The sequence below is a fragment of the Semicossyphus pulcher genome, unplaced genomic scaffold (genome assembly GCF_022749685.1).
Source record: "Semicossyphus pulcher isolate SPU_LCO1_2020_fin unplaced genomic scaffold, fSemPul1.0.p SCAF_27, whole genome shotgun sequence".
NCBI classification, from domain to species: Eukaryota; Metazoa; Chordata; class Actinopteri; order Labriformes; family Labridae; genus Semicossyphus; species Semicossyphus pulcher.
Window position 1 is genome coordinate 5,666,817 of NW_027211701.1, and position 18,129 is coordinate 5,684,945.

The 18,129-nt window shown below is 39.7% G+C and overlaps 1 protein-coding gene across 1 annotated transcript; it reads left to right on the forward strand.

Moving 5' to 3' along the window:
- Window positions 1-409: 409 nt before the first annotated feature.
- Window positions 410-14,818, forward strand: trim25 (tripartite motif containing 25). Its single transcript, XM_069676791.1, has 12 exons — window positions 410-494; window positions 799-1,417; window positions 1,953-2,048; window positions 2,968-3,201; window positions 4,671-4,839; window positions 4,932-4,958; window positions 6,556-6,612; window positions 6,775-6,897; window positions 7,944-8,033; window positions 9,272-9,412; window positions 9,850-9,909; window positions 10,908-14,818. The coding sequence occupies exons 2-12, from the start codon at window positions 815-817 to the stop codon at window positions 11,435-11,437; spliced, it is 2,130 nt and encodes a 709-aa protein (XP_069532892.1). The 5' UTR covers window positions 410-494; window positions 799-814; the 3' UTR covers window positions 11,438-14,818.
- Window positions 14,819-18,129: the final 3,311 nt, after the last annotated feature.

Consider the following 18,129-nt stretch of genomic DNA (forward strand, 5'->3'; position numbering starts at 1 on the left):
ATAATATTTCTCTTTCTTAAGTGGCTCTAATACTCCATCATGCAATTCTGATTATAAAAGTCATACTTTTTACCTAGCAGGCTATGTCATAATTTTTAATAACCAAAGTATTTTTCAGTAGGTTTTGTTTCTTGGTTGACTACTAGAATTAACTTGCTGCTGCTGCTTCTTTTTTATTTTTTATTTGTGGATTAACATGACAAGCAAGATAGTGACATTGAACAGAAAAAACAAACAAATAAACAAAACAAACAGCTGCTGCTGCTTCTGAGTGTGCGACAGTCTTCGGAGGAAACCAAGAGGGAGAGGGAGAGAAAGAAAGAAAGAAAAACAGAGCGAGAGGGAGGGAGGGAGGGAGGAAGGAAGGGAGGGAGGGAAAAGATCTTCGTCACACTCTCCATATCGGACGAACGCACTGAACGCCACATCACAGGACTAAAGCAGGACACAATCCGGCTGACTCATCCGATATACTCTAAACTCGGACAGATAAGGTAACGTGGGAAATTAAATCTCAAATGTCGAAGCTTTTCACCTCGCGAATAGCCTGTTCATGTTTAAAATGCGAGTGGTCACTTAAAGGCTAACCTCGGCGTCTCGCCGTCTCGCTTAATGTTAAAACCTTTAAGACATATTTGTTCAAATGTTAAACGTACCTTTTTTTATTTAAAAGTGTCTAAAATTGTCGTCATAAATATTACATTTTGTTTTCGGTCTGAAACGAACAGAGTAGCTAGGCTATGTCTTTAGTTTCGTTTTCACACACTTGCCAAGTTAGGTTTCGTTTCTCCCTCACAGCCGCTCTCGAGCCCTTATGATGGCCGAAATGGACCAAAGTCAGTTTTCTCTGATGAGTCTGGAGGACGAGCTGACCTGCAGCATCTGTCTGAGCACCTTTGACTGTCCAGTGACGATCCCCTGTGGACACAACTTTTGCCAGAACTGCCTGCTGGCCACCTGGAAGGACTCCTACAGCTGTCCTCAGTGTCGGACCCTCTTCGCCACCAAACCGGAGCTGAAGAAAAACACGGTCCTCAGCACCGTAGTTGAGACCTTCAACTTGAGGTCCAACAAAAGCGAGGACAGCGAGGTCATAGAGGAGAGCAAAGAAAAAGAGAAAATACATGTCATACGCTGTGATACATGCATGGAGGCAGAAGCGTCCCAGACCTGCCTCACATGCATGGCCTCTTTCTGCGAGGAGCACCTGCGGCCTCACCGGGAAAACCCAATTTTTCGTCTCCACCAGCTGAGCGAGCCTGTTGGTGACCTGTTAGAGCGCATCTGTCCTGACCACCACAAACTGATGGAGCATTTCTGCAAGAAACATGACCGTCCAATCTGCAGCCTATGCCTCCAGCAGGTCCACAAAGGCTGTCCCTTCATTTCTCCTGAAGAGCAGAGGAACCAGAATGAGGTGGGTCTGCCAATACCTAAGAAGTCTATAGAGAAAGTTCCTCTCTGAATGTCTTTCTACAAATTTACAGGTACTTAAGGTGTAATATGCCCATGTTTGCAATAGCCCACAACATTATCCATAGGCATTATTTTTACAAAGCACAGACCTTGCTGGGCAGGATACATTGGCAAGATACATGTCGTAAGCACCTGGTGGTTCTGTTCATACTGTGAAATTTTTTTTTTTGCGTTTTGTTTTTAAAACACAGTAGTTGTTTACATGGTGCCTTTAAAAGGGCTATTCAAGATTTTAAAGTGGGAGAATTAAGGTTTTTAGATTTGGATCATGCAGTGGTGATGACCTGAGCATAGTCACCTTGTTCTGTAAAAAGTACACCCTTCTTCTGAAGCCAAAATAACAAGAGTCAGTCAGAATTTAACACAAAACCGTGATTTTTTTAGACATTGCTTTATGCAGAAATAGTGTTATTCTCTATGAACTGAGTGTGTGTTTGTCTGAATTAACTGAACTTATTATATTTTTCGCCTCATAGTCTGACCTGAGGGGCAAGTTGTCGTTGCTGGACGGAAAGATCTCAAAGAATGAGACTATTTTGTCTCAAATGACGGAGATGCAGGACAAGCTAAAGGTAACTCTGTTCATTTTAATACTGTATTGTTCAAAACACAAAAAAAGTGTAAACTCCCGCACGCTGTCTAACTCGCAGAAATGGTATTTATTTGCAACGTTTTGGTACTAGACCTTCATCAGGCAAACAATTTGTCAAAAAGAGCAGGACAACTTAAATAGGGAGTGGCTGCAAGCCTGCAGCCAGTCCAACTCGTCCTATCAGATCAGAGTCAATCAGTACAAAAACTGAATAATAAATCCCATCATTGCTGAGTTTAAAGATAGCATAGAGTCATCTAAACGAAACAAAAATAATGTGTCCTATTTTTTATATGTATGCATACAAATTAAAGGGACATTTTGGGTCCTCAAGGTCAGCATTATTAGAAAGCAAAAATAGTCACTATAGTAAAATAAAAGCAAAAAGAACAGCTGAAATCAGAAATATGAACAGCCTATACTCTACAACAAGAAAAAAAGTAAGTTGTCAATCAGGCTGAAAAAAGACTTGGTTAGTCTACATATAAACAGATACAAGATAAACAGGTCTCTAAATAAGAAATACACCTGATTTTAAATGAGCATTTTCTGTATGTAGCCATGACTGCCCAATTCTGGCAGGAAAAAAACACACACAATCAGGGAAACATACATCATGGGATACAAGTTGAACAAATCACAGAAACACATGGAGAGTTTGGAGAGTGTGAATCCAGTATGCTTCACGCTGTTTCAGACATTTATCATGGTCGGCCCCTCTGAGAGTAAGGGTGACTTGTTCAATCCCACAGAAACGAAGTGAGGAGATGTCATGGTGTGTGTACTATAATGTTCAAATTAGATGCAACTGCCAAGCATAAGGTTGGGGTTTTGAAGGGTAATATAAGTCTGTTATTTGTGTGAAAGCCATGTATTCACCTCTAATGGTCCTCCTCTAGGACTCAGCAAGCAACAGGAGGAAAGCTTTGACAGCTGAGTATCAGCAGATGCGGGATGTGCTGGCCAGAGATGAGCGTGATGCTCTCACTGCGGTGGATCGAGAGCTGGAGAGTGGGCAGACCAAATTCAATGTTCTCAAGAAGAAGTTCGCTGACAACGTTGACACCATGAGCAAAGCTAAAGAAGATATTCACAGTCTGCTGAGTCAGTCCCAAAGTCTGGCCTTCCTACAGGTGAGACCTCTGAGATGATCAAGTTTAAAGTTAAAGCCCCTATGAGGAGTTTTTTGATGGTAATGAAACAGACTTAACTCTGATAACTCTTTTTGGCCTACAAAAGCAAACCAGACCATCAGCGTCAAGATTGATTATTTCTGTCTAGTTATTTTTAATGCCTGAAACTGCTAGGGTGGGGTAGGTGTCAGAAGAAGTGATTAACTTCACGCTGCCTTTGTTTACATTCTCCACGGCAAAAATTTTAAGTGAGTGACGCGTGTGACTGTTAAAGAAAGCAGCAGGAGATTTTTTGTTAAAAACATTAGGAAAGCAAAAGCTGCATAGTTAGTTGGATAAATGTTTTTTGTTTTTTTAAGTATTCTTTGTATAAGTGTCAGCGAGAAGAATGAAGTTATTGTCTGAAACTGACCTGGTGACATAAAATCCCTACTGTTGCTGAGTCCAACAAGTCCACAGATAAAATAGAGGTTATATTCCTCCATTGTTCAAATGGTATTTTTGAACTGACATTATGTTTACGGATTTTGCACCCTTCCATCACTTTCTTGTAAACACCATATTTAGGGAGGCTTTGAAAGAATACATCTACTTGGACTCAAAGATGAGCTCTGGTGTGTTCAGATGTGAGAAACGTAGCAAAGCGTGTATCTAAACATCAATAGTGGTGTTAAAACCCTGTTTGTTATATTGTGTTGTGCAAACACACTGCCTGTTAAACAGGTTTACATACACTTCTTTGCTGATTGCATATATTTTTTTCACACCAAAGGAAAAGGAACCTTTTAAGTGGTGGTTTTAACCCACCGTTTCACACCATTTTAAGGAAACAAGTTGGTAAACCTGGAAACTGGAGCAAAACAGTGCATATCGTATTCAGATTGAACATGCCTATCAATAGAATTTGGAGGTTTAACGTCAAAGTTCAAGGCCACAGAGATCTCTCAGAAACTCATACACCATTTATGACAGAATTTTACAAAAATGTTTGAGAGGATAAAATAATGAAATGATCAGATTGTGTACCTTAAAGGTCAAAGGTCAACTTCACTCAGCATGTCCTGGAAAATCACTTTTCTGGACATTATTCCCACCCCGCTCTGATGAACATGTTCTCAGGAATGCCTGAAGGGAGTTTGATTACATCTGGACTATTTCAGTATTTTATCTGTCAGATAAAACGAAGATCACAAATGTCCTTCATGAAGCATTTTCATTTCTTTTCTTTCAAATATTTGCAATATATAAATATGTCTCCTTTCTCGACCAAAGTATCAGCATCATTCTGTGGGAAACGCTGATGGTTGTAAACTGCAGCTTTAAGGGTTGGTGGAGGCATACAATCACAGGCAGTATTTATAGTTTCCTCACAGGCCCCTCAGGGGAAAATAATAAAGTTTAGTCCTGCAATTTCTTTTGAATTTAAATCTGTTCTATTAAAGAAAACAACTGTGTTCCTCTCCTCCCAGGCTTCATTTGACCTGCCCCAATCCGCAAACTTTGAACCTTTCACCCCTCGAATCAACCTGGACTCCAAGAAGGTGATTGCAACACAGGCCTTTGCTGCTGCCCTGAAGGAGCACCTGACTGAGATGATCAAACAGCCTGTTGAGGCCAGACTACAGACACTTAAACCAGGTGACTGACTTAACATTTTAAGAGGGAGACTTTACATTTGGACATGTGTCATGAGAATGTAATAAAGGGAGTGGTGTCCAATTTTGTTGCAGAGCTAAAGACTGGTACTGTTGCATCTGGTGAGTTCATGAGTTCATTCTTTACATAATCATTATGTCTTGGATCTTGAAGGACAGCTGTGGCTCAGCAGTCAGAGCAGGATGTTTATTATATTACATTATATTATATTATTATATTATTATACGGTTGGCAGTTCGATCTGCAGCTCCATCTTTTCACATGGGGACGTTTTCTTGAGGAAGGCACTAATACTGACATTGCTCCTAATGGTAGCTGTGTTTTTTAACCAAATGAATTTACCTCAGGGACTAGGAACCCTAGGAGGGACTGAGTGTGTATCAACCGCAGGGGCCGGGGTCTCAATTAAGTTCTGTCAAAATTGACATGCAAAAACAGATGAAAAAAACTTTTGTGGAATAATGGGCCTAAATTTTACATGTTTTTGACGGCGGTGGAGACACAGAGGACAACAGGCTGAAGGAATCTTAAAGTCCCTTGAAAAATATTTCGTGGGACTAAAACTACTTGGTAGTTTGGGTGGAAACCATAGACTGTATAAATAATGGACGTAGCCACCCATTGGTTTCTCGACTGTGTTAATGAAGCCGAAATATGGCTGCCGCCATGTTGGTTTACTGGAGCCTGAAGTAACCAAATTTGGATGAGAGGGTGGAGCTGCAGAAAAGCAAGTGGTTGAAAAATGCCAAGTTACCAAATCTAAACAATGTGTCTGATTCATTAGCTTGTGAACGAGCTAGTTTAAATTTGTGTTTCCCACAGAGGAGGTTCTCCTTGTGACGGTGACTGACTGCAGGTGTTTACTTATCAGACTAAAGAAGTAGTGGACTCGCAACTCGCTCGCCCAGTGAGATAGCATCAGGTGGACGACTTGTAACGGGAAACTTAAAATAACCGATCTCATTACTACAGTCCTCTGTAATCTCTCCTGGGAAAAGCCAACAACTCCTGACTCCTATTTACAGGCCGATGATTAAATAAATGTTTGATAAACACTGAACAGGCTAACAAGGTATGGTCTGCTACTTAGTGCTAAAAATATATCAATACAATAATACTAGCATTTAACTCGCCCGAAAAAGCTGGAGCACAGACTTCTTACACGGCCAGATAGTTCCAATAATCACACAGCAAGCCAAATTATTTGTCCAACTTTTGAATGAAAAAATCCCCAAAAGGCTCCAACAACACTATCAGGCGAAGTTAAGTTCAGTCAAGCAGACAGCCAGCAGTATCCCCCTGTCACTCAAGTGACTCGGCTCCTATGATTTAAGGCTTAACATGATTACAGCGGGCGTTATGAAAAAAATTCACCCCCCTTCCAGTTGTCTTGAACAATAAAATTAGCTATTTATAACAAAATGTGTTTTATTACCAGGCTGTAAACCTGTTTATTTCTGCTGTAAAAATTGACATTTTCCCATCTGCCATAATGTTATTTCTTGTTTTCTGGAGCCTCAAGTGGCCACTCGAGGAACTGCAGTTTTTGCACTTCTGCATTGGCTTAGTTTTTCAACCCCGGAGGTAGCTGCTTGGTGAAGCACGACTACAGTATTCAGTGTTTAGTTTGTGAATGGGTGAAGAGCCTAATAGCAAAGAGATGTATGAATGCTTTTCATTTACCTTTTGCATTCATAGATGGAAAAGCAGCTCCTGCCTCAGGACCCGCAAGTTCTGGATCTCAGGCAGAATCTGGTATGGTATTTTATGTAGCAAAAAATATATATACTGTAGAACATGTCACTATAATGCATAAGGTGTAATAAGGTGTAGCTTTGAAGTGTGTGTTTTTATAACAAATAAATATTTAAGATATACATATATATATATTTTTTACCTTTGTTTGGGAATTACCAGATCCTCAAAAGCAGAAGAGAAAGCCCAGGTCTCACAGTCCAGGTCATCCGCCCTTGATGCAACAATTCCACCCAGTACCTGGTCATCAGTATGCCGGCTGGAATCCAAACCCATATATGCAGGGTGGGTTTAACAAGCTCTTATAATGGTTCTCCTTTTATGTCGGGACCAATAACAAGCAAGCGAAATGTATACGACTCAGACTAGTCTCAAGTTACTGTGGTGAGTTCATACTATCAAAAAAATAAAATGAAATCCTTAATCAAACAGTCAGGTCCTTTCAAGCAGTCAGTCTCAAGTTATGAAAGCCAAGTCGAAGTCAAGTCAAGTCTTGTTGGCCAGGCAAGTCTCAGATCTTCAAATTCTCAAATCCTTCTGACTTGACTCTGGTAGGTTCCCTACCCATGCATGAATTGATCATGAGAATATGATTAACAAAATGAAAAATAAAAAAAGAACAGAAATTATTGTTAGTAGTTTTTCAAAGAGGGGGTATTATGCTGTTTCACATTTTAAGACATATAAAGATTGTTACAATGTTGGATGTCCATACTAAACGTGGGCGAAGTTTCAGATCTGTAGGTAAAAGTATGCTGGAGTAATCCCCTGCTAAAAATGTCTCAGTCTGCAGGCTGCCGTGAACGCTTGCTTTCAGACAGACTTCTCCAGACGCTTCACTTTGTGATGTCACAAAGTGGAGAACCAGAACTTCCTGCCCCTAACACAGTTCAAGGACACGCCCACCCAGCAGCTCAGTTTGCCTCAGAATTTTTTTTCACTCCACCACTCTGCTTCAACGGCTCTGCTTGTCAAGTTGGTTAAGAATGTCTTGAAAAGAAAGGAAGGAAAGACACCAGTGTTTACTTTTCCAGAGGATGAGAGCAGCGAACATTCATTTAAAATCGAAAAAATGAAGTTTATAAGTTTAAGTTATGAGAAGCGATTCCACAGGTATCACAGAGTAAAATTTGATGCTTGAAATCAGCATAATCCCCCCCCCCCCCCCCCCCTTTAAATGATGAGATCCATTATTAACCAGGAATGGTGGCTCTACTTGTTCTTCTGACCAGCACTTATGCTTTACAATCTGTAAGAAAAACATACAATCACTCTTGACAATATAAAGTTTAACATTAAAATGCATTTACTTTTGCCTATTCCTATTTCAGATCCGCTTTGGGTTCTGGGGCATCCCAGACTCCCCAGGCCCACCAGTCCTGGTTTTCAACCAAAAGCAGGCCCAAAGAAGAAGCCTCAAAGTAAGAAAATGTCGATTTGTTATTAGACTAACTGGATAACATAATATGCCTACCAGCATCATGTCCCATTTTTGAGAGAGTTTTTATTTCAGTTTAACATAACAATGCTACAATAGAAATGTTGAATGTGTATTTGTCTCTAGAATCTGTACAGTTTTAGTTAAAATGTTTTGTAAGTTAATAAACCATAAATAATAATACATATTAAAATGTCATACATAGACATATTTTTTCATAGTTTGCTATAACAATACAAAACATATCCTGCTGTAGAAACATAGACAAAATATTGAGAGAGTTCTGCTTTTTGTAATGAAATAATTCACACAGGAGTGTCGCCCTCTCTCCTGAACAGCTTTATCAGGTCTCTCTCCAATATTTTATTTGCTGACTGGTTGTTAGACTTTATTGCAATTGTCAGCAATCAACAAACTGTCTATGGTCACATGTCCTTTTAGTACATCACAGTCCCTTAGTTAAGCAATCAAGCTAAGGTTCACTCAGTCAAAGGTGAAACTGCATAAGATTCATAATGAACAAACGCAACAGGAATTTGATAACATATCCTCTGACAGTACTATAATGTGCAATGAAGATTTACAAACATGATTATATAATGATTTAAATCATTTCCCTCACAGTGGTCATTTAGAAGCTGTAGTGTTGGTGCTGTTAAATTGCATCATGTTATACTGTTTGCCTAACTTATTTATATTGGAGTTGTTCCGATACCAGTATCAGATATGGCTCTGATACATACAGCCTAAAATGGGGCATCAGATACCTGCAAGTTTACCAGTCGACGCACCAGTGTGGTATAATTATTAATCAGCCCTGAAAGAAATCTGCTGTTTCACCAGGATAATTTTTTCTATATGCTGTGCTGCCAAGAGACCGTTCAGACCTTTACATGATTGTATTATTGCTGCCACTGGAAACTACTGTTTTAGAACAGTTTTTTTTTTTTTATATAATATATTTTATCGGACTGGTCCTGTAGATGTGCTATCAGCGGATTCAAAATTCAAGTTTCGGAATCAGTATGGGAAAGGCAAAAAGCAGAATTGGAACATCTCTAATATTACCTATCTAATACTACCTTTACCTGGTCATTATTGGGCACAAAAACTCTATCATTCACTTAATGCATGTTTCTTGAAGTTACCTGTCACATAGCACTTATCAGCTCTTTCTTTTCACCACAATTACAGAACACGTGTAATGTTTTTTGTCTTTAGAAAATTCAAAAAAAGGTACCCAGTCTACAGAAGAGAAAATGGGAAAAGACAACCGAGCCAATTCATTGGAAAACCTGTTGGACATTGATGGGAAAACACCTGGAGGCCAGACACCTGCAGCTAAGTCCCAAGAGAAATCAGGTAGACACCATGAATTAAAAGAGTATTTCACTAATTTGCCAATACAGTCTTGACAGGCTCACAATGGATATTGTTATGCTAGTAGCAGCTAATGTAACCAGGACCAAACACTAAATTAGCCTAAAACAGAGCAGAGCAGCGGGCTACAGAAGTCTGGATTTCTGTCTCCACCCTCACTGATTTTTTATTTCCAAATTTGTAGTCTTTACACCGAACTAAGGCTGATTTAATTGTTATAAATTTAGGTAATTGACCAGCCTTTGAACAAGTATCATAAATTTCACTTTGTTAATACATGCATCACTACTCCCAAACAGCGATAGACAGACTTTGACCATAAAATAGGCAGAGTCATTTTAAAAGCTTTCATTTGTTGTCCCTGAGCCTGATATAAAAAAATTTAACTTTTTATCTTCTGTTTTTATCTTCTGTTTTAGAAATTCCTCAAGTTCCCATTAACAAAACATCTGCTGAAAAAAGATCTGAACTTCTGAAATGTAAGTGTTTGAATGTAGCAGGCATGTTTCCCTTGCAATAGTGACAGTGGGCCTCATTCACAAATCTGGGATTCATCAATATGTTCTTACTTGAGTTTGTTCGTACTCTTCGAACACATTTAGAACTTCCTTAGACCATGCGTACGCACAAATGATGAAGGACCGGCTTTCTCAGAAAATGTAAACACACACCCTTATCACTTAAAAAATGAATATTAAAACTATTCATTTAAAAAAAGCCCTTAATAGACAACAGTAGTTAAAACCGTGAATTAACTAGTGCATTGACTAAATTAAATTGTTAATTCTAATTAATTAATTGTTGCAATTAGCATCGATATTTTCATTTGAATACAATGTTTTTGTTCTTTTTTCGGATTGACTTGCGCTCGTTAATTACAAACAACACTTTACAATTGTGAAATGGATTACCGTTAGGAGACGTTTTTTGTTGAATATCATCACTTTCACCCTCAGTGCGAGGACATTCCAGATATGAATGACTCAATTATTACAGCCAGTCTGTCATCCTGCGCTGTCAGATCAGGTGGTCCTTGTTCTCCTTGTTTTCCTTCCTTTTTTTTTTTTAACATCCACCTTGATGTCGAACCACTTTTTGTTTTTACCTGAGCCAAAGTCCGAACCTCAGGACACAGCATTTTACAGCCTCAGGTATTGAAGCCCAAGCTTCATTTTTTTTTACATCATGACTCCTGAGGACACGCTTTAGAAAAGTGTGTTTTTTCTAGCTTCCACCTCAGACACAATTACATTAATGTCCGCTGTGCTGAAATTCTCTGGTTTTTTTCTGGTTAGGGCCATGATTCACTAACATACGCACAGTGGAAAAACTAAATTGGTGCACACGTGTCATGAATCCGACGGTGATTTCACGTATGCACTTATTTTGTGTGCAAAGTAAGAACATTTCTACGCATATATTAGTGAATGAGGCCCAATGATTGCAAATTGAATGGTGTTATTTCTTTCCTTACCAGATGGCACTGTACTCACTTTGGATCCAAGGACGGCTCACAAACGCATAGCTCTGAGTGAGGGCTTCACTGTGGCTTCTGTGTCAGATGAACACGCAAACTACCCTGACTGCCCCGAACGCTTTGCTGTCTGTTCCCAGGTGCTTGCTTCAAAGGGTTTCTCCAGAGGTCGCCACTACTGGGAAGTTCGACTGAGCAGCAACAACTTCATTGGCGTAGGCTTAGCTTACAAGAGCATCGAACGCAAAGGTCCCACCAGTAGGCTGGGCCGCAATGCACAGTCCTGGTGTGTTGAGTGGTTTAATGTCAAGCTGTCAGCTTGGTATAACAGCAGCGAGACCGTGCTGGTCAATCCCAATTCAAAGCGCGTAGGTGTGCTGTTGGATTGTGAGGAGAGCACTGCTACGTTCTATAACGTAGCAGACAGGGCATATCCCTTTCACTCTTTTGAGTTCCCCTTTGCTGAAGCCGTTTATCCAGCTTTCTGGATTTTCTCAAGTGGCTCGTCCATTTCTTTGTGCAAGCTGCAGTAATGGGGAGTAAATGCACACAAAAGGCGTATGCAGGCCTGCCAGTCTTAACAGCAAAAATGTAAAAATATTCAAAGCTAAAGTAGGCAATTTATTTTAGACACGTTTTATATGTATTTCACAGGGATCAAATAATCACATTGTCTTTAAAAAGAAACAAAAGCGTTATCTGTGTTTGTTGTAGGCTGTAATAACTTAAATTCAGTTAGAATTTGCAGTCATTTCAAATGAGCAGCGTGTTCCATAAACTTAAGCCAGCAAGTTTTTCACACAAGGATAGCAGAGAAAGGTATTTCAATAAGGATTGCGATGGTAACAAGGCTACTCTCCCCAGTGCTCTCTCTTGGACCTGTGCTCAATAACTGAGGCAGTGTGCTTGTGTTTAGTAGTGGCTTTGACTTTTTTTTCAGTCAGATGCTTTCTAAAACTTTATTTCACTTACAGGTTTCTCTGAGTATGCCTACCCTAGCTAAAATATACAAAGTTTGTAAAAAGAATATGTAAATTTTCAGGTCAAGAGGCTGAAGTCATATTCCCCAATGGGGTATTTTGATAGTGGGAAGCCAATGTTGTCTGTACAGTTGCAACTAAATAGCATTTTGTGCTGTTGGGATGCACTGTTAGTGCTCACTGCAAAGAAGCTTTCAATTATGTCTGCTTTTTTCCAAAAAATATAAAAATATATTATTCTTTCAAACCTGAGAATAGAACTGAAATGGAGGTCAAATGTAAACAGCATGTTAACCTGTTTACTTGTTTTAAAGAGGAAGAACATTTTCTCGTCTGTCGAGTGCATCCTTTGTGACTGGAACGTACTTAGGGCCCGATCAGACAGAGCGTGTTTTGCAGGCTGTAAAACGCGAGGCGCACCACACTGCCTTTTTTGTTGAAGACTATGGTTGAAAGCTGTTGTTAAGGCAACCACCGAATCATTAGCTGTCATTAACCTAACCTTTATATTGTAAATTGACAGAAGGCCCGCTTCTCCTTTCATCCGATTGGACAATGAGAAAAAACGGCAGACGTCCAGCACTTCTCTGATTTGAGTTGAAGTTTTTTTAACTTGAGGCGCTCAGAGCGTTTCCTCAAAAATGCGAAGCGCACAGAGTGGAAAAACGCGAGGCGCTCAGCAACGCAAAAGCAGCGTGCAAAAAGCGTCCCTCTCGTTGAAAACAACTACAGTAGGCCGCCCCCAGCTGCTAGAATGCATTCTGTCTGATCGGGCCCTTATGCTGTCCAAATCACTTCATGATAACTTTAAGTAAACATTCTTTGAAAACACAATACTGTGTTCAATGGCAAAGATGAGCAGGATAAATGATCAGCCATGCTGCTTTTAAAAGTAACCAATATCCTTTTAAAAGTGAGGCATGCTGTCAATCCTCCTTTTCTACATTAAGAACAACACATAACACACACTGTACATTTTACATACAGCATGTGTGTGTGCTAGTGTCTCTCCTGTATAAACTGTATAATGTTATGTTATAATGCACTGTACAATGGTTGTGAATGCGACTGGATGAAGAAGGGAATTTATCACTCAAATCTCCAGTGTACATCAGTCTACTTGCAACCGTGTGGTTGAGGCGATATGGAAAAAATGTATTAAGTTTTTTTCATATCAGTTCATCTTAATATGTGTCATGATTACAGGTGACCTTAAAGATTCCCCTTAGCTTGATATTCTTTGTTAGATTCGGATTGTAAAATACACGAAAAATAGTGCATGTTAGGTCTTTGTGGCTGTTGAGCTTCAGAACTTTGACAGTTTCTAACTTTTAATAGCAAAGCAGTCCCTGTGTTTCAAATAGCATATTCCCTTTACCATAGTACATACTGCAACTTCCCTTGCAAAGCATGAACTTTGCACACAGTAGGTATAAAATCAGGACATACTACTTCCTCAATAGTGCGTCTTGAACTTTGACCCTGTTGCTCATAGACGGGTTGAAGTCAGTCACACGGGCTCTGTCGATGTGATGTTCTTCCACTGTGCATAAAAAGGGATGATGACTTGCATACTGCAGAATGCCACAGGATGAAGAAGGACATCCTGGTATTTTTGGCAGATTGCTTTTGACATACATGTATTGAGACATACTAAGTCTTTTTTGGCATACCTAATAGTATGGAAAATCTGTATTGGAATGCAACCACAAGCATGCGGTGTGTTTAGCTAATTCAACCAACAACAATATATCGAAGCTCCTCATTTTCATCAGGAAAAGTGAATATATTGTTTGGATCACCCAGCCAGAGAAGAGACGTCACATAGACTCTGTTCTTATCAAGTTATGATAGTACCCCTTTCAGCATTGCCTGGGGTTTGGGCCAGGAAGTAAGGGCTTAAGGAAAGGGATGACGTGCAGCAGTGGTCATGCCCAGATTTGAACCTGGGATGTCATGTTTGAATGGTACGTCCCCATAGAAAAACAAAGTTATTTCAAGCAGAATACTCTGTTGGCTTTCCATAAGGTGGTTTGAAATCGTCAAAACAGGGGAAAGTATTTGTTTATTGAAACAAAGTTTGCCCGGACCTGTAGGATACGCTTGCTGAAGCGCACTGATGACATTAGTTACAGTGGCTCATTTCCTGAAGCTGCATCACTGAAGTACATCAGTTGTTTGTCAGAGTGCATACATCATAGTGATCACTCAAATCTGTCTACACAACATATGGAACCTAAACAGTGAGCTTAGCCGTTTGAGCGTGTTTCTCTTTGTACTTTGTGACAAAGGCATCCTAAGAACTAGCTGTTTTTCAGTGAAGGAGTTCATAAAACTGTTTTAGGATAAACTTAACTGATGAGGGGGAAAGGCCTCAGATGTGATATCTATGCTATCGTATATGAATCATCTTAACTGTCTGTAAAGTTGAAAATCTGATAGGATCTTTCGATACGGACCTTTATTTACATGTTTGGTGACAATATTTAAAGGTACAGAAATTTACTTTATGTAAAGTCTGAACCAGCATCGTGAAATCTGCTGTTTTCACTGTTTGTCATCGCTTATTATCATGACAGAGTTGTGGTTTCAGACATCAAGTTTTGCGAACTGTTCCAATAGCATAATGAATGTCCCACTAGTGATATTGGGTTGACACTGGTTAGTACACACCTCCAAGCTTATTTTGGCATAATGGGCATCAAAATTCTGTATATCTCATGCTATATTTGACTTTATTTGTTACCTGACCTGTGGTTCATTGTTTTTTGCATCTTATATTTTCAACAGTCTAAGTATATGGAATTTGATTCTCCATATGTATGTTCTTATCTTAAAATGTTGATGAATATTGCTTTACTATGTGTATGTTCAACCAAAATCAGACTGTATTACAAGTTAACCAATGCATGTGATTAATAAAACTTTTATGTCTCTCTCATATACTCGTATACTTTTTTTAATAGACCAAAACTTTTTTAAGGAGCAGTACAACATATTTGGTAATTCCTTCTTTTGCTGTCTTGCCTACAGATGTCTTATAAATCCTCCTTTTTGTGTCATTCAGATGTCTTATTCTCATAAATATTGTTCATCCAAATCAACACACCTTGCCTGACTCATTGTCATCACTTCACAAGTGGAGGAATTACACAGCTAATTACAGTTTGTCATGCAGTTTTGATCATTGCATCATTTGAATGCTGTAAACAATCCCACACTCTTTTCACATCAATAACCTGACTGTTGTATTTTCAACACAGCAATGTAGCCTACAGGAAAGATGTGTTGAATCAGCTTAATTTAATCCATGAACACATAAATAAAAACACCTTGACACACTCATGGTGGCTACTAATAAACTTTGATGTGCACAAGATAAATACATTATAAATATATTCATATCACATTCATTCCATTTACAAGTAACACGTTTCTCCCAATTACCCCAACTCTACAAACATTCACACAGTGAGCCTACACATACTCACATAAAGCATTTTATGTTAAAGTTATATGACTGAATAGCCTGTTGTATTTCTTGTGTATTTCCATAAATTACAGTGGGGAGAACCAGGTATTGGATGCGGATCAGACACACTTCCTGTGGGCAAGGGCTCGCGGACCAGAACCGCGGCACAGACAGAACGTGCCGGACACGGATCCTTTGGGATCCTAATGTGTTCCTCACCCAGAGTATTTAGTTTCTGTGTTCTTCTGTACAAGTTCGTCTTATTCCTGGTCACTACGTTCCAGCATTCCCTTGTATTTTGTAAGCCTAGTGATCTGACTTTTTTGTGTTTTTGACTTTGCTGAGCTACTTGAGCGTCAAATTTGTTTCTTTTTCTTTGTATTTTCACTTATTTTTGAAGTTGTATCTGTAGTTATCGATCTTTTCTTTTAGTGTAGCGGATAACTGTAAAAATCGTTCACATGGTGATGCAAGCATTAAACTTGGCACAAATACTCTCGAAGGGCCACTCTTTTGAAAAACAGTCCGTGCCACGCAAAAATTCAAGATGGCGGCCATTTTTCAAGATGGCTGCCACCTTGTTCGATACAATTAAGTGATGTAATTCTTTAGTTGGTGATATAGGCATGAAAATTGGCGTAAGCAATCTCCATGAGTCACTTAACAAGAAAATGTTCCCAGCCACAGGAAATTTCAAGATGGCGGCCATTTTTCAAGATGGCCGCCACCTTAGTGGAGCAGTTAATTGATGTTTAGTGAGTGATACAAGCACAAAAATTGGCATTAGCATTCTCCATGGGTCACTTGACAACAAACTGTACATAGCCAATTCAAATTTCAAGATGGCGGCCATTTTTCAAGATGGCCGCCACCTTACCAGAGCAGTTCAGTGATGTAATCATTCATTTGGTGATACACACATGAAAATTGGCATGAGCAGTGAACATGCCATTCAGGGGCCACTCTTCTGGAAAAAGGCAATGGCCTCTGAAAAATTAAAGATGCTGACCATTTTCCAAGATGGACGCCATTTCTGTTAAATGATCTATATGTATGTATAAAATGCGGAAACACATTTTTTGGTCTACACTTACCTAGGTTTTGGGGGTTTGTAAATTCCAAATTATCAGAGCACAATTTAGTGGGTTTAAGATTTGTTTAATAGAGTGATTGTCACTACACAACCAGGGCACAATGGTGAAATCGCTGCTGTGGAACTCAGCATGGGGTTCAGTGTCAGCTAATCTAGTTTTACTAATAATGTAGTATAACTTAGTTTAGTGTCCCAAATGCTGTCTAACAGCCCCTCATCAATTAGCTAGTAATAACAGTTAGATGTAGTTAGATAGCCGCACCTGAATTGACAGGTTGTGCCAGCGCAGGAGAGCCGAGCCAAGGGTAAGCGGGGCAATACATGACTTGTTCATGTATACTTACCCGGAAGGTGTACAGATCACACGGGACTTAAATGGCACTGGATGAATGATCGGGCTAGGTGTAGGTGACCCGAACCAGAGCACAGCTGTTAGTGTGGATGAGGCTAGACTTGACATGTTTGCCCGAAAGCAGAGGCCGTATGAAGCCATTCCTCCAACAAGAGCAGCTCTGCTTCAACACACTAAACGTGCTGTGTATCAGGCAGGCTGCATATGGGGTCAGGCAACCCAGCGTCAGCCAGAAGCAGAGAGTCACTTGACAACAAACTGTACATAGCCAATTCAAATTTCAAGATGGCGGCCATTTTTCAAGATGGCCGCCACCTTACTAGAGCAGTTAAGTGATGTAATCATTCATTTGGTGATACACACATGAAAATTGGCGTGAGCAGTGAACATGTGTCACTTGACCAGAAAATTCACACAGCCACTTGAAATTTCAAGATGACAAACAATTTTTCAGAGGCCATTGCCTTTATCCAGAAGAGTGGCCCCTGAATGGCATGTTCACTGCTCATGCCAATTTTCATGTGTGTATCACCAAATGAATGATTACATCACTGAACTGCTCTGGTAAGGTGGCGGCCATCTTGAAAAATGGCCGCCATCTTGAAATTTGAATTGGCTATGTACAGTTTGTTGTCAAGTGACCCATGGAGAATGCTAATGCCAATTTTTGTGCTTGTATCACTCACTAAACATCAATTAACTGCTCCACTAAGGTGGCGGCCATCTTGAAAAATGGCCGCCATCTTGAAATTTCCTGTGGCTGGGAACATTTTCTTGTTAAGTGACTCATGGAGATTGCTTACGCCAATTTTCATGCCTATATCACCAACTAAAGAATTACATCACTTAATTGTTCGAACAAGGTGGCAGCCATCTTGAAAAATGGCCGCCATCTTGAATTTTTGCGTGGCACGGACTGTTTTTCAAAAGAGTGGCCCTTCGAGAGTATCTGTGCCAAATTTCATGCTTGCATCACCATTTGAACGATTCTCTTGAAATTTGCAATTATCTGCTGCACTATTTGTTCCTTCAGCTATAGTAGATTACTGTTTACTCGCAACCCTTGCAGAGACCAGAAAAGCAGCCGCTTAGCTCCGCCTACCCTCTCTGGCAGACCAACCACTGCTGGATGATGGAAAACGCGTCAGTAACTGGGCGCTGCTTGTGATTTTTTCCGCGATTGTCTCACACAAAGACTGTATAATATAATGCTATATATACACAGTCATTGGTCGCACCAGAAACCCAGTCCATAATAATCCTATATACAGCAAATGCAAAGGCTTTCATCAGTGGGCCATAAGCTCAATCACAAATTCACATTTCAT